Here is a 26,179-nt window from a genome sequence, read left to right as displayed (position 1 = left end):
CATCATGTATTTTACGGTTTGTTAGTTACATCAGCAACACAAATGTTCATCCGTACGCGCCTTGAAGTTTATAATCGTCATCATTATGGCGATTAAAACACAGCCTCGTTTTCAAAGTAAATTATACACCCTTACAAAATACAAAGGCCTCTGTATCAGCCTTTGTATTTGTAAGGTTGTATAATTTACTACATAGGTTTGTATCTAGCATCGCTAAAGCCTCTGAATACCATGATGATATCAGGCCTTTAGTTCCTCAGATCATCTGAAAACAACATTTTTGTCCGATAGAATTTTTTTCGCACCCAGACCTTTTACTCACAAAATCACGGAACACCGTAGTCGAGAACCTCTGCAATTTATAAGACTGCAAAAAGACAGGACATTCAACCAATCCTGATAACGTCAAGATCATGTCATGTGAAGATCATTGGTCAAACGTAGAGTGAGAGAGGGCCATTGAAATCAAAGCACAATGACTTGTCCTCAATAGGGATGAGGGGATGGAAATTCCAGTAGTTTACAACGCCCTCCTGCGGTCAGTGGACCGTTTACGTCATCGTCCCATTCACAATGACAGGGTAGAGCTGACGGCTGAGTGATTCAGTCGAAATATTATACCGAAAGCAATTCGATCTGAGTTACATGAATTACAGCACAATGCGACAGTGTTTTGCCCTTCTCTAGCCTACACACATATCGATTTTCTTTCATTTTACCAGGTAATAAGCTTTAATACCTGGTTTCCGATAGAGTCTGATGAAAGTGCAATTGCCACCTCGGCTACTGGGTGCTACATTCCTTTCGTAGTATTCGTGGACGTATACGTGGGGATTCTTCCATACTGATCGAACGTGCCTTGGTGATAACCATTCATATTCTTAGATATTCAAATGATTTTCTCCCCTCAACAGCTTGTGTTAACTCACTTTGTTGAAGTCTGAAGATCTCAGGGGGACAAAATCGAGTATACTCCAATTTCAAAAACAAATCCAGAAACTCTCTTTTGTTTTTTTGCGGATTAGGGGCATTTTAAAGCAAAATTTAAACATTTAGAATAAAATTACAATCTAGTCTCGTCATCTAGTCTTTTCTTTACTTGATCAAAATCATTTTAGGTGGTAGTCGTGCCGTTTTTTTGTGGGACTTTAAAAATCATGCTGTGTGGTTGCTGTCGTTGTTACTGTTAGTGAATGAGGACACCTCTCCCCTTTTTGAGGAGGTTTACTCATTTTACTTTGCTGAGAGATACTTTGGATCTTCATACAAAGTACAAATGGTGTATATAACGATCAACACCAGTACTAGCATAGAGGAAGATGTATTTTCCTAGTAATGCCGTTGATTGAAATGATCGTTAAAATGCTTTCATTGCCGGCCTCGTGTATCGAACGTCGCACGCTCCATAGGATTAATGTTAACTCGATGATGATGTCGCTGAGCGCATAATCATCATTTAACCGAAAGTGAACCGGAACTATTTTCACCTAAAGAACTTCTGGATTTGAAAATTTCAAAATGACATATATTTTACATGGAAAATACTGTCTTTACAAAATTTTGGGGGTTTTTTTGAGAAAAAATCCATAAACAATAACAGTGAGATGAATATCATTTTAAAAATCATTTTATTTTTCCAACATATTTTGTCTAACATGGAAATAGAGCATATAATTGCCATTTGTATGTAAACCCAAAAATTTCGAGTGAAAATTATGTAAGAGACATGTAATAAAATTATTGTAGTCGAAACATGGGACCATTTACTCACAAAGCAAGAGAACATTTGCCCTCTTTACATCACACAAATGGTCATCTACCCTTTAGTGTGTAATCCAATGTTTAGGTTATAAGGCCATAGAATGAAAATTCTTTATTTGCCGTACTTGGATTTTTGTAAAATCTACCAGCCAGTAAGCAAAAAAAACAAAACAAAAACAAAACAAAAAAAACCCCCAAAACCCCCAAAACCCCAGGAAAAACACAACAGAGATCAATCGCATAAACTTTGACTTTCCATTGGTAACAAGTATAAAAACTCAACTATTACATTTACAATGCAGTGTTTCTTGTGCTGTACAATAAGCACGTTGAAAGCAATTCTCGGAAACACAAGTTATACTTGTATTAGTAAAACAAGCATGCTTCCAGTTAGGTGACTGTGAGTCTGAACAAAAATTCCATACAGTGTGATAGTAATCAACTGGTTGTGTTACGAAGATGGTTTGTCTCTGACGTAGGTTTATGCACTATCTAGGTGGTCATAGGCAGCAGCAAATTTATCAATTAAAATAACAAGATCTCAATTATGAATACAAAGTATATTTGCGACAAATTCAAAACAGATTTTTACGAAGTTTAGACGAAAACAAGAATATATTTGTATTATATTTAGAATGATGAAGGTGGTCAACACTTGATAAAGGAACATGACAATTCCCCGTGATGGATTTGCAACGTGTCAAATTAAATATTAATTGTGACATTTGAATATTAATTGTGACATGTAAATTTAAGATCGAGACCTGTACTGATGTCTACGATTAGACGTATAATTTTATGTTTAATTCATATCTATCGTATTGTGACATAGCCACTCGATAGTTTAATATTGTATGACTTGAATTTAGTTTGTATGACTGACAATGAATGACCGACATTGACCCCTTCTACACGTGGGGGCATCGTGAGAACGATTCCCTTGTTTATTTTCATGACCTTTTGATGTAACCGTTCATCCGTCTTCAGTGATCTATTGTTTTGACAACTACTTAAGTCATTAGTATCGACCGGACGCTATGTTGACAGATGTACTGATGGGAGCGACCTTTCCTGTCTTTCACTACTACCGACTCTACTACCGAGTTAATGCATACCAAAGGCATGACAATATGCAGATTTAGAGACGATTTAAGTTGTGTACTTTCAAGACAGAGAGACTCTTCACTTCACGTCTTGACGCATTCCTGTAAAGAGATGTAGACGCTCTGAGACTTTGACGTACCGACTTTAGTGAGAAGCCCAATCTGTTTGACTGTGGTGGACCACGTCTTTGTAGAATCTGTTGAGACGCCCCAGAAGACACTGACCGTGACCGACGCCTATTATTAGACTAGTCTGAGACATAGAAGTTTTACCATGTAACTCATGTTACTAAGCTGAATAAAGTGCTACGACTTAAAGTATATTTGTGTACCTGTTGCCGTCTCTACTGCCTGACGTTCCTTGCCACACAGTGTACGTACCCGACAGTAGTTAGGTCACAACCACGCTACGAGACAGTATGATCAAAGCCACGCCTTAAAGATAACGTTTAAAATCCCATTCTAAAATAATACGAGAAAGGGAATACAAGGACAAGAGAGAAAAATACAACAGACAGGGCAGGGAGAAGACCAAGAGAAGTCCAAGCATTTAGCAAGTATCTTGGGCGATGACACCTGTCAAGCTTGTCTACCGAAAAATAAAATCTATGTAGTACCAACGAACTCTGAACATTTCGTGCAGTCATTTGAAGATTTCCAGTACCTTTCAGCAAGCCAAGACGAGCTCATGAGTAAAAGCAGACCAAGACGATATAACGAGATAAACAACATGAGAACAACGAATAGTAATAGTTGTTTTGACAACCTGTACACTATGAATTTAAAAATGTTGTTAACAAAAAGTGTTCTTTTAAAACCTGAAAATTTTCAAATATTAAACTGCAAAAGTTACTTAGTATAACAAAGTATGTACTTGTCACTCTATAAACAAATGCTAAACATCTTGGTAAAAGTTAAAATTACTGTCTCTTTCATACAATTACAATTCTTTTTAGTAAGGAGAGTGGGTAGCTTAGCAAATCATAACAGCCTTGAGTGTAAATCAAGTGTCAAATAGTACAAGTACCGAGCACAGTTCCTGTTGAGTTAAATGCTCCATTAGCTGTAACTTATGGCTATTTATTCTGAATTCTGCGTATCAACTAGTCTTTTAGCCGACTTCCAATAGCGCCGATCGTGATGTCACATTTGTTACTAAATATAGCTGTATGCGCGCGAAATCGGACACTAGTGTGCTGCTGCCTGAAATTCGGACAAATTTTGTTGTTGTATGCTCGGTTGTTATTGCAGCTTGAAGTCGGAGCCATAAATTCATAGAAGTAATGTGACTTTTAGTATGCACTGTAACATCAGCAGGTTTTATTTTCATCGTTCTTGCGGAAAATGCGGACAAATATCTACTTTTGCATATTAAAATGACGTTCAGTGATCAGTGCTATTGCATACTAAATGCAATATCTGATTGTCAAGACGCAATGCCGACTGTCAAGACAACCATTTTTGAAAACTGAATTCTAATCCGGACTTATAAAATGACCATATAGTTTGGAACTTAAAGCAGGAAAATTGTTCAAAGTAAGAGCGACTTCAACTGCGTACGAACTATTTGGAGCATTCAACAACGAACATTTCACGATACCTGCTTGCCCCGGTGCACTGAGATCCAATATCGTGATCAATCGCGGATCGCGGAAAAGCTGATGGAAATTCAGTTTCGTTCCTTATTTGAAGCCAACCAGTCAAAAATTGTTTTCGATTCGTCTTTTGTGGAGATCAAAACAATTTCACGCCCTTCCACTGACACGAAACTTTGAGGGGGAAATCAACTTTTGAAACGGTCGATCGATCGATCGTACAGTACACTAGTCCACTACAACAAGAGATGTACACTTTACGTACAGCGGCTGATATACCCTTTTACGATAGGTAGTCTGATTTACAATGAAACGATCGTACGAAATTTGCATTTTTGCGACATTTAAGTAAAAACTGCTGCGTGATGGCACTCCGAATGTGTTATTGCGGACAAAGGAAGAGATCAACGCGCCGTATTTTCGAGCAGACGATCTGTGTTTGTTTTCAGATTTCGCCCAAAAACCTACCCCGCACGCGGACGGCAAGTAAAGAATTTATTTTACGGCGCCCAATATATATTGTGGACTATGGTTTTAGCGTTGCGTATACAACAGGACAGGGCCTGCATTAGACTTGGTTCAAGTCGGTGAATTTTTAAAAACTAAAATCATTTATAATAGTTTCTCTTGTGTCTCTCCTATTTCGTACAAACCTATTCGGAATTGGTAACGCAGATTTTCCGAGCGATTGAATGCGTTACCTTTGAGTCTGCGCAGTATAGTGAGTTAGTTTTTGCTGGATTCCAAAGTTTTGCCGGTGAAACTCCCCTGTATAGCGTCCACTCCACTCACGCGCGCGTTTCACATGAAAGCAAAATACAAATCATTGCGTTCAGTCCACTCAAACATTCACAAATCACAGACTTGAACCAAGTCTAGACGTGCATGGCAAGTTGACTGATTCATCTTTACGTCAGCGAGGTAATGGAAGCATTCGTACCGGTGTAAATGTGATACAGTTAGACCCCAAACTATTCAAAATTTCATTCATTTCCACACATTGCTGGGAAGATTAGAAATAATAATAGAGTTATGATGCATTAACGTAATGCAAGCATCTAGTCATACGTGCCACAAAATAGTTATGCTTTTAAATATGATATAACATTACTTTTTTAAAGACAGAAGTTGCATTGGTAATTCATTTTACTTTCAAGTATTTTGGTGTTACAGGCCCTGATGACGATCGAGTTGACAATTCAAAAACTCCACAAAACATTATCTAGGAAAACTGTACACTTGAATTTTTCACCAAGATCACGGTGTGAAATCAATTTACACTGTCCCCTTGTCTTAAGGGTAGCAAAAATAAGTCCAATGAAAATGTTGCATGTAACACATCGTCAACCAATTTTATGTTTCATTGGTTAACTAAAAATATCGGCACATATACGAGAAAAAGAAAATTTGGTGTGTAAAGAGACGTCGATCTGCATTGAATGCTGGCATAAGTCAAGTTTAAATGACTTCAGAAAAACAACTACAAGTACACATATTGGTTAATAGGATGCTTAAGAGGGAGATTGTGACAGATTTGATTTTATTAGTACTTTAGATTATCAATACCTTGTTTAGTGTGGACCACAGAGAAACATGGACAGAGTCGCAACGCTTGCATGCCTTTTGTTCCATGGTCGTCTCGGTAGACTATTGGCTTTTCATATTAAAATGAGCTTCAAAGGTGTTAAACTTTTTGGAGGCTTTGTTTGTGGTTGATAATTACACGAGATTATGCGAAAAATACGACGAGGTGGCATCGTACTGCCAGTCGCGTAGCAACCATAGTTACTTTGTGAGCTCTCAGGCCAGAAACACTGCTTCACGCCAATCTAAACATAACACGCCAGCAGTTTCATAAACATGTCCTTCCTTGACGCACGTGTAAAAGAGGGTATGACTGACCGTAAACCATTGAGTAAAACCAGACAGTATCGATAAAAGACTTTCAAATTTGGTTCAAACACACTCATTATATATTTATAAAAATATGAGAGGAATTTTTAAAACAGTAAAACTCACTTTTCCGAAGCTCAAAACACTCCTGTTTCCGCCAGCACGTCAATTCTGCTCAGCACCACACGACAACAACAACACAAACTTTGCCGAACATACTTTCGCTTAACAATTGGCGAAAATCCGTAAATTACCGAAGGATTCATGGTCGGCACTCTTCGGAAAAGAGAGGCGAGAGCAACCTGAGGCGAGGCGAACATGGATGGGTTACCTAACCGCTTCACGCCTTGAACAATAACCGTTGCCACTCTATCCATGTTTCTCTATGTGTCGACCAACAAGGATCTGGTCAACAATCCAGGACAGAGCGCCCTCACCTACTCGGCACTAAAGGAGCGCCGTCAAACGCCGTACTTCCTCCCTACCATCACCACAACTGATTTTTTCCGCTCCACTGTCTATGCTTTAACAAACGAGAAACGCTCAATCACCGACTATAATTTTCGACATATCAAAAATTTCTTGTTTTATATAATAAGCAGTTCTAAAAGGTATATGTTTCACGTAGCATGATTCAATCAGAGTCGTTAAATGTTTTTAAAATTGATTTATAATATTTTAAGACACATAGACGGGTAATGTTGTCCATACGCTTTATCTTGTTCATCTGGTTTGTCGCGATGAGCTAATATGACGGAATATTTCATTGTGTTGATTATATGGAGAGACTGCCGAGAAGTTTTGCTGACAGCCTTTGGTTACCTACAGACGTAAAATCAAGTGGCAGACAATAGAATTGGAAAGCTGGGCTGTCTAAAATATTTTTAAGAGACTGATGTCATGACCATTAACTGCAAAATTGACTTTTGCATTGTTGTAAATAGGTAAAAAATGCAGCAAATTTTACAACATTCTTACTTTCTACGTTCAATGAATATTATAAAAGATTTAAAACTAGACTTCGTTAGTAGATATTTATTCTGGCTCACTTACGTTTGGAATTACGATACAATCTGCAGTGACTTTCCGTATCACCAAAGAGCCAATGGCGGAGTCACAAAATCTATACAGAGCTGTTGCAAACGCCTGTCTGTAAATCTAGCAGCTGTCACTGTGGGGCGCTCTACACGATACAATAATTCATAGAAATGTCTCCGTTGATATACTTTCAACATACTTCAAATACATACACCCATCACGCACTTTTTTCTGCTTAAAGGGCATTATATTTGATATAAAATTAATAAACTCAATCCTGACTTATAACAAGAACATCAAAAACAAAAGTAAAAGCGTAATCTATGTGGATATCGATTCTATTCAGTGACACAGGTGTCTTCAAAGACATGACAGAAATAAAATGAAAATTCAAGAAATTTTGTACAAAAAACTGCTATTTCGATATAAAACCACCACTAGAGAGAAAAATCATATTCAGGTACAACACTCAATATAGTGTTTTTATTAGTTGAGTTACTCTTTCCTCTATCAATTCTAATAATAATGCAAACATATCAAATGTACAACTCTATTGTATAATGTCAAAGAAAAAATCATGTAACAACCTAAACCATCAAACTATTTCTGAAATTGATACAACGCTTGTACCAGGTATTAATTAAAGCTTGGCTTCTGACTCATGCATTTTGCTGGCTCAAGTAAATATACTTCTTATAATTCCTATTGACGAACAGCTTCCTGTTTAAGATCAGATGATTCGGAGAATAGGTACCCAGGAATCGTTCAGACCACATTCACCAGGGAGACGGTACAACATCAAGCTCTCTCGATGTTCGAATTAAAAAGTGGTCATCCCATAACCTTTAGCACCCTAAAGCTTAAACGTTGGGTTATAGGTTCTCTAACATAGCGGAAATGTGACAGAGGAAAAGGAAAAATTCACTATCCATGATCTGCAAAATAAAAAACAACTGAATGATTAAAATCTGCGATTTATAAACAATTTTACAAAGTACGTTTATATAATTTGTTATGTGGGAAAGAGCTGACAAATCCAAAATATCAGTAAGTAAGTTGAACAAACACAGTTAAATTACAAGTTCTGAACTCTTAAAGGGGAAGTTCACCAAGGATGATTTTTACATGTGTGCTAGCTTTGTGGCCACTTACCCCGGAAAAGCTATTTCGCATGTCATCGACGATATAATAAAAACAAGAATTATGTCTGACATTGCCGTATCCTTTTGTTTGAAAATGTAATGAGATTGGCCGATAGTAATACATTTACACTTTTGTTACTGGACGTTAAAGTTATCGGGGAGTGCAGGGAATCTTGCACTGTTCTCCTGATCTAGATTGTACTTTCTATTTGTATTTCTATCTTTTCCTGAACACTGGTTTCGTCTACTTTGCGTTGTAGGGAAGATGCTAACGACGTAGCCCGGGCCTTCTTCAAAGCGTCCTGCAGTTCACTGTAGGTGGCGGATGAACCTTTTATGCTTTTCCACTGTTTCAGACTTGCGTACTTCTTTTCCTTGAAGGTGCGCTGGTCATGATCTACATTTTTCAGTACGTTATCTCCCTCTTCACCTTCTCCAACAAACAAGTGCCTGATCGTGCTTTTCCAACCATTCTCGTCCAGATCTTCAGCAACTTTATTCAATGTTATGTCGTCGACCACTGAAAAAGAGAATTAACATTTCACAGAATCTTCGGATTTCCGTCGAAAATTCAACAAAGTCAAATTATTGTAAAATCCCCCTCTACTAAAATGTTTTGTTAATACTGTACTAATTTAACGAAATGTAAAAGACGTTGGTACTAAATATAAAAAAAACTTCCTAACAACAATGTCTGCATATGCATTTTCTTTAAATATATATACTTATAGGGGTCGGTATTTCATATTAAGCAAACATTGACCCAAGTAGAGGTAATTACACACTAAACTCTCTCAGCCTCTCACTGGCTACGTACACAAGTAGGTTAGACTCTCTCACAGCTCGTCGCCGGCTTCATCTCAGCTCAGACCATAATACCGCCCTCAGCGAGCCGGCCTACGCAGTAACCCAGCTGGTTCGGCGAGCCTTGCTTGCTAGAAAGACCGTTGAGGGCGCGTCACCACATGGTTGAGGGTAGAGCTGCCTAGCGGACGAGGGGGCTGTGAGAGAGCCCGGGGAGAGAGTCTAAAGTGAGGCCTGGTTCAGCACAAGGATAGCCGGCTCAGCTAGCCAGAAAAGTACTTTTTAACACTTTCACTCCAAGTATTTTCCTTGGATTTGTTTATTGATAACTGATTCCCCGGCCTCAACCATTTTACTTAGAAAGAAACTGGTTCATGCCTCGTAGGGTCCAACTCATTTTAGATAGGAAGACTGATCAGCGGATATCTTCCACTGTTATCAAAATGGATAACAGTTCATGTTACGCAGACACCTATACAGTGTCCACCATGACCTGTATTCTAATGGAACCGTCTACAAAATGGTAATAATATATTTGTAGTATCATGGCCAGACAAATGTGTAAAATTAAGAAACAGCAAACCTTTATTAAAGGAGTGATTATCTGTGATCTGAATTTAGTGGGTGGCACATTATAGTTTTTGACTGTGTTATGTCATAAATCCCATAGTGTAGTACTATTGACAGTTCTGCTCCACTATCTATGATTGTGCAGAAAACATAACTTGAAGGCAGATATCTTACGGCAAGGGAGCAATTTACGGGTTTTATCCTTCGTCCTCCTTTGGAAATTGTGTTGATTTATTCAATTTGTTTAAACCGTCCTTGACATACCCAATTTCAGCAAACTACTCGAATGAAGGCCAGTGGAGTATTTGCTTTTGGGTGCCTTTCAAATGTACAGCTTGACTTGCCATTGTTTATTATCCATGCACGACATCAATCGATATCTTACTTGATCATCATATCATGTTTTCACCTAACCTGTGTCACAGATATTAATTACTGAAAATGCGACTGCCATTTTCTACTTAATCAGCATTATCTTATCTGAAAAAGGAGAGTTCTTGAGACCTTACAGCCAAGAAGAAAAATCGAGACAAAAATTCAACAAATGAAAGTGTTACTGTAACAGTCCCTCGCTGGCTGCACAAGCTCACTGAACTAAGCTACACCGTCAACAGTGTGGCCAATGAGGGACTGTTGGAGAGTCTAATCAGACACGGGCAGATTTTCACGTTATTCGCTGAAAATCCAGTGAGATTTTCAGGTTACAAAAGAGACAGAGTGAACAGCATCGTCCTTCCTGACCTTTGTCCCCTGATCTACATTGGTTCTCAAATATTCTCTATCGGCGCGATTCAGTAAATCAAAAGAAATATGTGAACCTAAGACAATTCACGTACAACGCAACACGAAGTTTCTAAACGTAATGTAAAATGGTCCTAACATTCGATGTAGTGAAATATAAAGGCAAGAGATACTCACCACGAGGGTCATTTACCGCGTCTGCGATAGCTGTTGCTGTTTGCCGTAAAGTCTTTGATGACTGAAATAAACAACAAAACAATATATATATATATATATATATATATATATATATATATATATATATATATATATATATATATAGAGAGAGAGAGAGAGAGAGAGAGAGAGAGAGAGAGAGAGAGAGAGAGAGAGAGAGAGAGTGTGAGAGTGTTTGCTGGCTATGGTTTATGTACTAAGTGATTCTTGAAGAGCTGGCAGTTTCTATGTCACTTTACTCAGATTTCAAAACTTTCATTATGAACGTCTATTTGTGCAAAATTATTTTGGTAAAATCAGACGACCTTCAAAATTTATATGACGACACTGCATATAACTTCTGTCCCGATATCAAACAGGTTACAACTTGAATATATTCACCTTCGAATCTTGCTGTATATCAGCAAAATTGAAATCTAGAGATAGCTTTTGCTTCGTCTTAGAGTCCTCAATAATATTGGATCCATATGGCGGCTTTCTGATTTGTACTATAGTGAACATTGCATCAATGTGGCTATGGAGATTGTTGTTCGGCTCATCAGTAACAGCAACGACCTTGAACTTGGCAAAGGGTGGTACAGGTGCATCCGACTTGAAGTGACAGTGCAGTGTTTCCATCTTTATATCCTAAGATTGATAATTGTAACGACAAGATCAAGGTCACTTTTTGATTGATTCATGGAATTATCATACATGTATGCCCACATCGCTTCATTCTAGTGACGTTTACCGTAAAATATCAGCCGTCATATCAAACAGTAAACGTCTAGACATGCACTATAAATACGTCATCAGCTTTGGAGTATCCCGACGAACTACATCTCTACTTTGATTGTAAATAAAGTAAATAAATAAAATTGCTGCCGCTTTCCGCTTACTCTACGATGTTGCAAACGCAAAACTTTCAAAAGGCTTTGAGGAATAAATATATTAATAGTGGAATAAGCTTAACATCATTAATTTGAGCGTTTTGGTAATTATTTGAAGAGCTGTAGCAAACCCTTAGATGCTGTTAAAGTTCGATAAATAATATTTGTTTTCCTGGCGACATTATAAAACCAACATCCACCTACAAATAGAATGGTACGTTCCAAACATATAAATGAGAGTGTCAGCCTAAGAATCATTTCCTCCCTGTCTGAAGATTGCAGGATGCACGAAACTCAAGTAAGTTAGTAACAAATATTATTACTTTTTACTTGAAGTAATAATTTGTGTTATTATATATATATATATATATATATATATATATATATATATATATATATATATATATATAAATGAACTACATATATATATACATACATACATACATACATACATACACACATACATACATACACACATACATACATACATACATACATACAAACATAGAAATTAAAACAAGCTTGCAAGTTGAAACATACTTGTCGGTAGTAAAGATTTTCTTATCTTGTTATCTAGCATTATCTTAGAAAGATTGTATCAGCCTACATGTACCTGTTTTCCGTCAAACCTCGGGTCAAGTTTTCATTTCCAGTCGGGAGGTTGAAGCAAAGCGATACACCATTGATTCATGGATTCATTGGGCTTCAAAGAATAATGTTCGGAACGCTGAGCATGCGCCCTCTCGTTCCTTTCAATGGCCTTTTCGCTATCAAGGATGGCATCAAAAATATAGACATTGAAGTAAACTTCCTGCTTGACTCCATCCCGTAACTCGTATCGGCCATAAATTACTGACTGCAGGTTTAGATTTACATTTTTACCACACGATTCACAAAGGAAAGTTGTGAAATGCAGGGTGGAAATGTAAAAGTATTTCTCGTCGACAGTGAAGGAGAATCATCAACAACATTGTTCTGTTGTTTCTCACTTGGCATTTCTAACGTCTTCCATTTCATTTTTGTACCAAGCGGGGAATGGCTGTACCTTACACGAAATCGCGAATTTTCTTCAAGGATAGCTCTGTGGGGAATTTTTAACTGCACTCGCTTGCAGAATTCGTTACGTCCCGGAGAAAGGCAGTGGACAACTGGACTCAAAGGGAGCCCACTGTCTTCGTCATCAAATTTAAGGTTAAAAGGGGAGAGTTTACTAGATACTTGGATTTCGACGTTTTGCTTCTTGTAAGCGGGTACTGCCATTTCGGGTATAAACAACGACACACCTGTCTCAGAGCTAGATATTGTTCCCCCCTCGGGGCCAACGACAGCGATCATTTTGATATAAAAGTTGTCATCTGGTGTAACATGACTAGTAATAACCCTTGCTGAAGTTGATCTAGCAGTGCCAATATGTTCCGTGTTTTGGTCATGCACATATTGCTCAGGTATTATGATCTGAGAATTTTTCTGAATCGCGTGAATCCTACGATCATTCTGTCCAATTAGTACAGTGTTATTTTCTTTTGGTTGGTTTTTGATTGATTTGGCTGTACAATTGCATTCAGCACGTCGGCCAGGCTCTTTACTGTAACCACGACCATCACCAACGCTTCTCCTTTCAATGGTGCAGGTGCACGATTCACGTCCGGGTACACAGGTGTCCTCGCTGACCCGTTTAATGGGTATTGATGTTCTCCTACAGTTAAAAGAGATTCATTTCAAATATCAAAAAATGAAATATCATAATTCAAGAAATTGCACTATCACTGTGATTTTCGGATAGAGTACCTCAATTCCTGAATGCGAAATAACATTGACTAGCTTAATATAAACAAACGGAAGTAAATGTCTTTGAAAGAGGAGCGATCATCCTTAGAATATTTCGTTTTTCTTTTATAATCCACCTCTGTTTCTTTTACGTTCTTAGGATCTTGACAGAAATCAATAGCAATTCAGATATGTTACGTAATTAGTTATTTTCATTGACTCACTTTTTAACCCTTCTGTAAACTAAAACAACGATAATTAGGATTATTATAGATATTATCAGTATTGGTATCGTCAATAGTACGTTCGCAGAAACTTTCCTCGACATTTTAGCATCGTCAAAAGCGTCTAAGTTTACTTCATTTCCTGCATTAGGAGAGAAAAATGTTCTCGAAAGATTACATGGGCAATTACAACGACACGATACAATGCCACCTTATGAAAATAATCTCTAATTTCTTTTCCTGATCGATCTAGCAAATAAATAAATAAATAAATAAATAAATAAATAATATATATATATATATATATATATATATATATATCTATATATATATATATATATATTATATATATATATAATTATATATATATATGATTGCTTAGCTCATGAAACTGCTGGTAGAACTGTAGAGTGGTATCTACCAGTTCCTAGTTTTACAGTAATATATATATATATATATATATATATATATATATATTATATATATATATATATATATATATTTATGGGGAATGCATGTTTAGATACACATACAGAAGAAATAGGTTAATAGCGCCTGTGCTGCAACAATTTAAACACAGCAATGTATGCAGTGATGTTGGCGGGATACTATGTGCAAGCTATTTAGGCCAAAGTAATTAAATTCTTTGTTTTGCGTCCACTCTAAATGGGAAAAGGTACGCGTTTAAGAGGCTGAAAAACACACACAAGAAATTAACACAATGTAATTAGATTGCAGCAAAAAAAAAGGATAACAAAAGTTTTCGTTCAGAAAAGCTAAGCGGTCATGTCCTAAAATTTCCTATTCTAATACACTGTGTGTGTTTTCATGAAACCCTAAAAACCTAAGCGGGTGGGGACGCAAAACAAAGAATTTAATTACTTTGGCCTTATTGGCGTATAATAGTTGCACTATTGCTAACATACTTTAGATAGTTAGCAGAGGGATACTGATTTTGGCTGCATTGTGCACGCATTATTCGTATTTGTCATCAATAACAAGACGAATGGATGTATTAAACGGAATGAATTAACAACAGTTATGGCCTCAGCGTTTGAACTTTGTCCTAACGTAGCTCAATATAATACTACGCCCTGCTCGCCTACAATTTGTAAAAAAATATTTGTTAATTTGGCTCCCACGGCTAAACATTAACACTGTTGTATTTAGGTCATTTCCAAACTCTTGAATGTATTTCGTATAGCACAAGATATTCGTGCAATTGTTTGCAAAATTAGACAAGAAAAAAATGAGATTCATTTAATTCTCTACAGAAATGGTATTCTATGCACCAAAACTAATCTACATCAATTCAAGTTGTAATTTTAAATACAAGACTTACTAAACTTTCTCTGAATCAAACGAACAGTAGACTACGCATGCACAAATTTCAATGGTCTCCGGCCAGCCTGCGCACATAGTCTGGTTCTCTGCCCCTTTCTACGAAAAGGGTCAGATATGCGCCATTCTATCCACAGCTATGATTGGACAACACTATGGAACATATTGATTGACCAAGAGCGCACCTGCGTCTACTGCAGTGTTTATACGACGTTTGCATATTGAAACAGATTGACTGTTTGAAAACTCTGTAATGTTCATGATGACTGCCCTCCCTGCTTTGTTGCTGAGTTACTGTGAAGGGCGCAGTCATTTCGAACATTCCAGACTGACATCACGCGCCACGAGGGTTCACCACTTTGCCCCAAATCTGGGCAAAATGGCTAGCGCATACCTGACCCTTTTCGTTAGCAAAGCGCAGCCAGCGGTAAAAAGGGGGCAGGGAACCAGACTACTGCGCACGGAGACCCTGCATTTATACGAATTTGATCGTGGGGGTGGGGGTGGGGGCTTTTACCACCGAACGTGTACGTAGTCCATTGTGTTTTAACTATGGAGCCTATAATTATGCTAAATAGTAAACAACCCGTGTTTGAAATAGGTCAAGACAATGCCAAATTCATCATTCGTAAAGAATCGGATATGAATAAATGTATCACATTTCACTGGTATGCGCGTCTTCCAATACAAAGTAGACTTAAGCAATAAACCACACCCAGTGATGGTTTTCCACTAGATTTTGACCAGTACATGACATTTATGCACGAGCGATAGCAAGTGCATATATGAAGTGACCTGGTTAAAATCGAAGTGGTATACCGTCGCTGGGTGTGATTTATTGCTATTATATCATAACAGTATATTGAAATTCTGGCGTGAAATGTCACAAAAGGAAGGTTGCTCAAGCTGAGAGATCGCGCGTATGCTAGCCATGGTATATTGCCGATATACCACGGTTCTTTTTGCGTCTCGACCAATTAGATCGCTTTATTTGCGCATGCACCATCAATATACTGGTATGATATAATATCGAATACAGCGTTTCACGATGGTTTTTTTTTGTTTTTACTATAGAACATGTGAGAATGGCTTTTGGTTTTCCTTTCGCCAGTCAACGGTCAGCGTCGCCTCTGCTTTTTTATATGACGTCTAGCGTGACAGCAATGTTATATATTGAACGTGATTAAATTTAATACTTACTTGAGTCGTCTGCAACTTGTACATCGCCAGCCGAATCATTAGTTCTCCGATTTTGTACACGTGTTGTGAATCCATCGTTGGAATACTGTATATCAGCTGAAATGCATAATAAAGTTTCAGCAGCATTTAACTTGATCGTCACAATTTTATGATAGCGTGTTGTTTACCTTGGGGCTTGTTACACTGGCTCACGATGCAATACCATTTGCTTGGTAGAAAGAAAGTCCTTTATAGATATGAATTCAAGTTCATTTAGAAAATTTTGTCTGCTAAAAGGCATAGGGAGTAACCAATCTGACGGGGTAATTAGTGAGACAGCAGAAAGATAGCCCTAAACTTATGACTATTGATAGATTTGGTCAGTTGTGACTCTTTGCTCTGATAGTCACATCTTGCCAAGTCTAGATTTGTGTGTGTGGAGGGGGAGGCTGTCTTACTACCATACATGGCCTTTAACAATTGTACCGTTGCTAGTAGACTTTAGACAGAAGAGGGATACTCATGTAGGTAGGTTGCATATTGTGAACGCATCATTCGAGTCCTAATTATATCGTCATCAATAACAAGATAAAGGGAAATGTATGAAATGATGTGAATTAACAGAAAGTTCAAGCCTTAATGTTTATCATTTGTCCTATTGAAGCTAAATATAATAGAACGCCCTGCGCACGTAAAATTTGTTAAATAATTCATGTTACTTTGGGTCCCATGACTAACCATTAATACTCAATATTTAGGTCATTTTCTAGCCCGTGAATGTATCTTGTAAAATAAAAGATATTCAGGCATATATATTGTCGATGGTCGAAAACTGAAACTAATTTTATACAATTTAATGGTATTTTTAAATACAAAATTTGCTAAATTTTCACAGCATCAAGCGAAAGTTAGACGACGCATGCAAGCCTATCAGTGTTCTGCCATGTCAGAGTGACTCTACACTTACACGAACCTGGGCCGGCACTCACCATCGGTATACGTTTTAGTAGTCCATGGTGTTTAAACTATTATAGCAAATTATTATGTTAATAGTGAGTTTGAAATACGTTCACGTTCACGATCCAAAACATGCGTAAAGAATCGAATATATTAGGAATTGAATAAATGTATGACATGTTACTGGTATTTCCATGTTCCGAGACAAAGTAGAGTCTAGTACACAGTTTTGTTTTTTACTATACATATGAAAATGAGGTTTTGAATGCTACTACAGTTCTGTATTTTTGGGGTTTCTTTTGCCTTATGTAATAAGTTATTGTTAATGGTCAGTGCGTCACCCTTCCTTTTTTAATGTGACAGGACAACGCCCAACGTGAGAGTCGTGCAACATACTGTATTGAATGTAAATGAATCTAATACTTGCCTCGGTCGCCCGCAACCTCAGTATCGCCTGCCGAATCATAAAATATAGTTCTATGATTTTGGACATGTGCTCTGAGCCCATCGTCGGAATACTGTACACCATCTAAATTCACAGAAAAAATACTTGTATTGCTGAGTTCTCCGATGATCTATGTGCAGCATGAATCTTAGAAGATATTGTCGTATTCGAGGTGAACACACTCAAGAGTAGAATACAGTTACACTGCACAAACAACCATGCAGCAAAAATAATCTTGAGGCAAAATTTCTAAACTTCTGTACAACAGAGTTAGAGGGAGATAGAGACAGTTCAATGGGGACAGGCATGCAGGGGCAGAGAGAGGGACAGAAGACAGACAAACAAAAACCAAGACAAACAAAAACAAGGCAAAAAAAATACAAGCAAAACCGGAACTATCGATAATACATCATTTATCAAAATGATACATAGCTATCGTCTTCTTCCTTAGGATTACTATTAAATCATCGTGAATTGCATTAGTTTTCGATGGACACCTTTGTTCTTACGTTGTCATGGTAACTGCCTCATAATTTAGGAAGACTCTAGCCAATACTTCTTCGTAAATGTCAATTCTTCAGTAAACTTAGTCAGTACTTGTATTGATGGGTATTATTTATGTTCACATTACCGTTTTCTTCCCTATAATCTTCCTGTTTCCCTTCCTTCAATCTCCCCTTCTCGTTACCATAATGAGCCCCACCGCCACCACCATTATCAGTATCTTCACTCGCAGCAGTAGAATTGTAACTGTCTACAATATAGCCATCTCCATTATTGGACCCATGGAATGAAGTATTTGCACGTCTATTACTGATACCAACGTTATCTTCATCATCGTCGAAATACACTTCAGAACCTGCACGGACCAAATTGAAAAACATGACCGTGGTTTGCGTTTTATGGCGTTTATACGAACTTTGGGTTGCGATGTAATTATGATGGTATAGTAATTTGTATTTTAATTTGATCAGGCCATCCGAAGCACATGCATACAGAATTTAAGGTGCTGCTAAAATTTTAGCAAAATACTACTTTGTAGCTACCGGGAATTATAGGCTGTCGGACACTTTGAGAGAGAATCAGAGATTAAAGGTCAGCATTGCCACTTGCTACTGCCATTCACATAGTGACGTACACAACAATGTGATGCAGAATTGTCAACACACTTGAAACCCTTCATATCATCCATGGCCAGCAGTCGGGATTGTTTTTTCATTTTAGACATTTTACATTTAGTAGTGCATGTTTGACATGTTAGGTCGGAACTAACAGCCGAACTAACGTGACCAAAAAGCCAAACTTGCAAACCTATCGTGTATCGTGCAGACCCAACATACCCGCACCTATTGTTTCTAAAATGTCTAACGTGTACAGTCCGGGTCAGCTCCAAAATTGGAGACTCATTATGATAATGTATTCCGGCATTCAGCCAATCATCGACCAGATTACATCATTAATAAAGTACAGGTCACGCTGGGTCACAAATTACCCACCCAGTGTGATCGGCAGTTTTGGGCCGCTTATTAAGCCCCTGTCTTGTGAATTTCGACGAATTTCGACAGTCAACATAATCCACGTGTTCTGCAGAAGGTCATGTCCAACAAGGAGTCCGATTAGTGAACAAATATTCGAAATATTGACGATTCATTTCTACCCCCAGTTTATCGATTTCCCTCAAGTACCGAGAATCATTTTGTGGATGTTCGTCATCACTATTAGAAATACTGTTATAAAGGTTATTTGTGTAGGTACGCGTATAACATTTTGCAAGAAAGAAGAGCAATGTCAGAGCTTTAAAATGATACCTGTTTTGTAGTTGTCAAACGCAGACTAAAAATGGTACGCGATTTTGAAAATGTGTTGACAGAGTGGCCACACAACTGTTCCCCATACGGTAGAATTTGTATCGCTGCCATCTCCGATACAAATGGGGTATTCTGAACGATCTGTGTAGGTACACGATTTATATTTCGCAGGACTTCAAGCCAGAGTCTAGGAATCACAGCGATATATGGGTTTGGTTGTCTTAGCCAGAATAAAACTGGTACGCGATTTTGAAATTGTGTTCTGACAGAGTGGCCACACAACTGTTCGACATTATGACAGAATACGGCGCGGGAGTTCGACACAGTATGGCGTACGTAACGAAGGACGCATGTGGAGGTTGCCAGGAAATACAATTTTTACTGATGGCGCGCTGGCCGCTGATTGGCTAATGAGAGGGGGAAAATATTATGGTATAGCGTCTCCAATTTTGGAGCTGACCCGGACTGGTGTATGCCAGGTTGGAACTAACGTGCCTAAAATGCCAAACGTGCAAACCTATCGTGTATCGTGCAGACCTAACGTTAAAGAACCTATGTCTAACATGTATTGCATTTTAGGGCGTACAAATAAGTCCTATTCTATCATGCCAATCGTGCAAACCTATCGTGTATCGTGCACGCCAAACATGGATGCACCTATCGTGTCTAAAGTGTCTAACGTGTATATCATGACTGCACGATTACATATGGTACCATTCGACTTATCTGGACATACACGTTAGACATTTTAGACACGTTAGGTCCGTACACGTTGGGTCAGCACGTTACACGATAAATTTGCACGATTGGCATGATAGATTTTGACTCTTGGACAACCTAAAATGACATACACGTTAGACATTTTAGACACGTTAGCTCCGTAAATCTTAGGTCGGCACGTTATACGATATGTCTCAAGATTCACGTGATGGCCTACAAACACGGTAAGGTCTGACTCTATGATGCCAATCTTGCAAACCTATCGTGTAACGTGCCGACCTAACGTGTACGCACCTAATGTGTCTAAAATGTCTAACGTGCATGTCATTTTAGGTTCTCGACATGGGTCAAAATCTATCATGCCAATCGTGCAAACCTATCGTGTATCGTGCAAACCTAACGTGTACGCACCTAACGTGTCTAAAATGTCTAACGTGTATGTCATTTTAGGTTCTCGACATGGGTCAAAATCTATCATGCCAATCGTGCAAACCTATCGTGTATCGTGCAAACCTAACGTGTACGGACCTAACGTGTCTAAAATGTCTAACGTGTATATCATGACTGTACCATTCAACTTATCTGGAGACCCTAAAATGACATACTTGTTAGACATTTTAGACACGTTAGATCCGTACTCGTTAGGTTTGCACGATACACGATAGCTTTGCATGATTGCCATGATAGATTTTGACTCGTGGACAACCTAAAATGACATACACGTTAGACATTTTAGACACGTTAGCTCCGTGAATCTTAGGTCGGCACGTTATACGATATTTCTCAAGATTCACGTGATGGCCTACAAACACAGTAAGGTCTAACTCTATCATGCCAATCGTGCAAACCTATCTTGTATCGTGCAAACCTTACGTGTACACACCTAATGTGTCTAAATGTCTAACGTGCATGTCATTTTAGGTTCTCCACATGAGTCAAAATCTATCATGCCAATCGTGCAAACCTATCGTGTATCGTGCAAACCTAACGTGTACGGACCTAACGTGTCTAAAATGTCTAACGTGTATGTCATTTTAGGTTCTCCACATGACTCCAATTTCTATCATGCCAATCATGCAAACCTATCGTGTATCGTGCAAACCTTACGTGTACGGACCTAACGTGTCTAAAATGTCTAACGTGTATGTCATTTTAGGTTTTCAACATCGGTCAAAATCCACCATGCCAATCATGCTGACCTATCGTGTATCGTGCAAACCTAACGTGTACACACCTAACGTGTCTAAAATGTCTAACGTGCAGACTTTTACAGTGTTTAGTCATGCAGGTTTGCCTTACACGTTGGGTTCTATAATGTACAATGGCATACAACTCCCCATGGCACGATAGCTTCAACAATGTGAAACGTGCATTTTTACCAACTACTGGCCATAGCTCCTTCATATGAGTTCTCACACGAATATAGCAATATACTGACCGATACAACTGTCGAAATCTATGACATTCGAATATTTATATTATATCTATATGTCTATATTATTCTAATGTAAAAGATACGAAACTATGAAAGCCGTCGGATAACCGTGTATAAAGTTTGCATTATCAACATCGTACACAACTCACTGCTAACAAAGCTGAGTTTCCTCCACACCTGGTGACTTGTGTGAATATAGAATTTATATTGTGTATAAGCTGTGGTTGCATCTCTTTGTAGCATGGCCATCTTCTCAGATCTCATATTATAAGACAAAAGGGCTTACAGATATCAAAGTTAAGTGTGTTACCTGAACCGTCATCGAATGAATCTTCGCCTTGTTGCTCATCCTCTTGAGTTAATGGAAACTGCTCAGCGATTCGTACAAAAAATTTAGAGGTTTTCCTTCTGCAAAGGGTGTTGCGGGTTCTTGAACAAGGATGGACTCTTATTTCATCCGTACTACACACAGAGCATGGCTGACATCGGGAAGAATAGGAGTGATACTGGGAGTATGTCCCATCTTCACAGACCTGACACTCCTCGTTGTTAGAGCCAGATTCTCTCTCACATCCCGCGAACTTATATCCTGGTGGGCAACGGGTAAGCGTACAGTTGGGATTGATGTTCACAGCAATTACCTTAAAAGTGGCGATTGCCAAAAAGTAAGAAGAGTAGGTTAATAAAACAGACAGATTGTATCAGCTTGAATTCTGAAATTATACAATTTATGTAATAACCCTTTTGTGAAATTACTTACTAATAAAGAAATGTTAAACAAAACGTGTTCACCAATTTATCAATTACACCAATAACATGAACAAACAACAAATTACTCAAATCTAGCTTATCGAGAGGGTCTAACAAATTTTCGCAGTTCATAGGTAGAACGAGTCAGATGTTCGGAGACGTGTATCGCTCCTCAGCACTCGATGTGATTCGATTCCAGTGACCACTTCCTGTGTACAAACATATTGGTCGCCTGGGCCATAGTATTCATATAGACGTTGAAGCACAGTCAAACATTGCTCTAAACATAACAACAAATGTTGTGGTCCAGAGATTTCTGTTATGACGACAGTATGTTGACACTCGATGAACGAAATGAGAAATTTTCATATGTTATTTATTTTGACGTATTGAATTTGACACTCTAAAGACGACTTGTAATAGAGCAATACATTGTGTGAAGTGCAGTCAAATGAAGGTGTTTGATAATTTTCAAAATATCATTGATGACAACATGCACTCAAACCCTTAACAAACTCACACGATTTCTCGCTTAACTGTCAAGAATCTCCTAAGTTTCTCACTACTCAAAAGTGTTAAATGTTGATTAGGGATATATCTTGCATTCAAGTTTACATGAATTGTGTGTTGCAACACAAACAGCGTACAAAGTTCAAGCGTTGAGACATGCATGATACTATAGCTTGATTCTGTGATTTTGATGTTTACTTCTGTGGCATCTAATAAACATTAACCAGTCAGCAAACAAAAACTGTACGTTGGCATCTCGATCTTTGAAGGGTCAGGCAGTGGCTACAATTCAACAAGAACTGGTATACAAGTTTATGACAACACCGTAAATTTGTCAACATACGCGCGATTGCAAGCCGTTAACATCACACGTTACAGATAATTTATAGAGCTATTAAAAGTGGCAAAGTTCGTCGTCGCTAAAAATGGCGATTTGTAAACAAGAAGTACTCGTAATGTTATTGGCCTAATTCAATTGCCCCGTACAAAACTTTGATATATTCATGTAATCACTGCATAAAACTTCCCCTTATTAACAGCCTAGCAAGCACTGACTTCTGATCTCCAGTGCAAACGTAGGTGTACGTAAAATCGTAGGGCATGATGAGGCGTATTTTAGGCGATTTATCGCAATTTCTAAATACTAAGATACCACGCAAAAATTGTTTGAAACGGAAGTGATAGACTATTTACATGGCAACTAAATGCGTATGATTAGTAGATGCTCAGGGAAGCAAAAGCAGGTAAAAGGTCAACAAGAATTTCTGACAACTTTGAGTCTTGTTTAGAACCATTGCCGAATTAGCTTCAGTTTGCTTAAAACTAGATGTATCACAAATGTGGGTGTCAAACACTGGTCAAAAGCTTGAAAAGTCACATCTCGTTTTATTGTCTGTACTCACTGAGAGTTACTCATTTTATTTTGGTCTAAGCTCTTGCGAAGGACGGGCGTAATTTAAGTGTATGACAAGTCAGAGGGAGAACATGACATACGGTGAATTTCACACTTTTTCAGGTTTGATACTATCTCCATGGAGCAAAATTTGTTTGTAGATTGCAAACTTACAAAACAGGGCTGTCAAGTTTTGCTGAAGCAGAGAAGAGAAATTACCTGATATTCAACGTTCACATGTACTAAAAATTTCATCAAAACTGAAAACATGGCCTCACTTTGCGGGCTTCCTTGGATTGCAACGTGACAGATATTGACGTATAACTTATTGGAGTGAAATGAAGTGAAATATGCCCTCTTGTGCCTGCTCTTACTGTAGATTTTCTAGCAAGTGAGTCGTCTTCATACAATTGTATTTTAAATTTATTTGTGTATCTTTCAAAAGTATGGCCATAAAAAACGTCCCATGCAATGAATTTACAGGCAACAAATGTATACATACATACATACATACATACATACATACATACATACATACATACATACATACATACATACATACATACATACATACATACATACATACATACATACATACATACATACATACATACATACATACATACATACATACGGATACAAAGACAGAAACGAACAAAGAGAGACAGACACGATCAAACACACTGACAGTCAGACAGTCAGACAGACAGGCAGACAGAAAGGTAGCTACACACAGGCATACGGGCAAATGACAGTGACTGATCGATATCAAAAGCTTTCTGTGTTGTGAGGTGACTTATTTTTGCAACTTGAATACAAGCGCACTCTTGTTTCAATATTATTTATAGACGCATAGTGATTCCAGTGACTTATGATAGATAGACGCAGAAAAAAAAATAGACAAAAGTTTCAATCAAACCAACGTTATTAGGTAAAATCGGGTGAATCACAACTGCAAACTCATTGCTTAATATGTTACCTGAAAAATAAATGGTTTAAACCAACCAGCTGCAACTGTAACTGTACTCACCTCTGGAAGACACTTTACCATGATGAGGACAAACACCATCAAGGAAATTTTGAGGCTTAGAGAAACTGCCATGTTTGCCATCATCCAGATATATTGTGCCGCTAATAACTAGAAATCGAAAGACAAAACAATTAGCAAAATCAACGTCAGAACATAAGAGGGTAGCTTTAACTTGTAAACGAAGTCGGCTTTAATTGTTAAGCCACCCTGTACTCGTCTCGATGTGAAGACATACATGAAAACCTACTCGCTGTGTAAAACATGGCTTCTTATGGCGTTCAAAAAGAGCAAAATTATCTATTTGAATTTTAGCGAAAACACAAGTGCAATTTTATATTACCCTGACCCTAGTCTTGAACCATTGAAGCACTGCAAATCAGCTGATGGCCTGCGCACCAAAAACTGCTATCAGCGCCTGGAATGGAAAAGTTGACCCAGTAATTGCCGGATCAGAATGGTAGTGAATAGTAGTAAATATGGCGGCAATACTTGGGCGGCATTGGCACCTGCAATCTCTTCAGTTTCTGACCACTTCTTCGAGTGACATTTGTCGACCGAGTTTTGAAGAATGCAATTGATGTGTAAAATGTAATATAGCGGGTCAAGTTCCATCTAAACTCACCAGCAAGTTTACCTTCGACGTGATAAATCGCGGATATTAATCGAAAATAGGAAATTCAGACTTCTGCCTGTTTATCAGCAGATTAAAACCAAAGTCCAAGCAGATTTGTTTACAGGTTAGAAGGTGCCAGTTTCCACCCTTTATGAAATAGATCAATGTCGCGCTATATGCAAATGAAATGAGAAAATAGTTGAGAGCGTAGCTCTGTGAGCTTGCTTCCTTACATGAAGCAATGTGAATACCACACTGTCTCCTTCTTTTATCCCAAATGTTACAAAACTGATAATCTTTATAATGAAACCTTGCAAGCCATGAGGAATTGTAAATATGTCCCTAAATGTCATGCCTAAGGATCTTCCCAGTGTAAGAAAAGATTATATAGCAATTCGAACGGCGTACATTACATGGCACTAATTATGACTAAACCTACGCATTATCTCATTAATCATTACATAATTCTGATGCGTTTGTCCCCTCAATCACTCTACTAAATTTTGACCCCTCTCAACGGCTCCGAACACTACCCATTGTTTGGCAACGGCAACAAGGACAGCGGCCGTTTATCAATTGTGACAGAGTACCGATCCCCTCCCTTGCCTGCGTAATGTTACTAAAGTTGTTTGAGAGCACACTTCAGGTGACCTGAAGTGGCAAACATATGAGCTTTCTTATTTTCTTTGCGAAACGAACGGTTTATTTCTATGTCACCTCGCACCTTTCTCAGAGTTACTCTCAAGAATTGATTAATTTAATTGCTTTACTTATAT

The 26,179-nt window shown here is 38.0% G+C and overlaps 1 protein-coding gene across 3 annotated transcripts; it reads right to left on the bottom strand.

Moving 5' to 3' along the window:
- Positions 1–7,621: 7,621 nt before the first annotated feature.
- LOC139130691 (uncharacterized) lies at positions 7,622–25,525 on the bottom strand. 3 transcript variants are annotated; one of them, XM_070696461.1, is made up of 12 exons: positions 25,413–25,525; positions 25,131–25,205; positions 24,791–24,898; positions 21,919–22,249; positions 18,277–18,504; positions 17,624–17,729; positions 16,265–16,360; positions 13,724–13,865; positions 12,346–13,428; positions 11,245–11,490; positions 10,825–10,885; positions 7,624–9,052 (listed from the first exon to the last, which is right to left on the bottom strand). In XM_070696461.1, exons 3-7 carry the CDS (start codon positions 24,872–24,874, stop codon positions 16,357–16,359), a joined length of 753 nt encoding a protein of 250 aa, XP_070552562.1. In that variant the 5' UTR covers positions 24,875–24,898; positions 25,131–25,205; positions 25,413–25,525; the 3' UTR covers positions 7,624–9,052; positions 10,825–10,885; positions 11,245–11,490; positions 12,346–13,428; positions 13,724–13,865; positions 16,265–16,356. The 3 variants fall into 3 exon arrangements, with proteins under 3 accessions (XP_070552546.1, XP_070552554.1, XP_070552562.1); XM_070696445.1 differs by lacking the exons at positions 16,265–16,360; positions 25,131–25,205 and having other exon boundaries at positions 7,622–9,052; positions 17,628–17,729; positions 25,413–25,524; XM_070696453.1 differs by lacking the exon at positions 16,265–16,360 and having other exon boundaries at positions 7,622–9,052; positions 17,628–17,729; positions 24,791–24,891; positions 25,137–25,490.
- Between the last annotated feature and the right edge of the window lie 654 nt (positions 25,526–26,179).

The sequence above is a fragment of the Ptychodera flava genome, chromosome 1, assembly GCF_041260155.1.
Source record: "Ptychodera flava strain L36383 chromosome 1, AS_Pfla_20210202, whole genome shotgun sequence".
NCBI classification, from domain to species: Eukaryota; Metazoa; Hemichordata; class Enteropneusta; family Ptychoderidae; genus Ptychodera; species Ptychodera flava.
The sequence above is the reverse complement of the archived record's forward strand: the minus strand, read 5'-3'. Positions and strand labels throughout refer to the sequence as shown.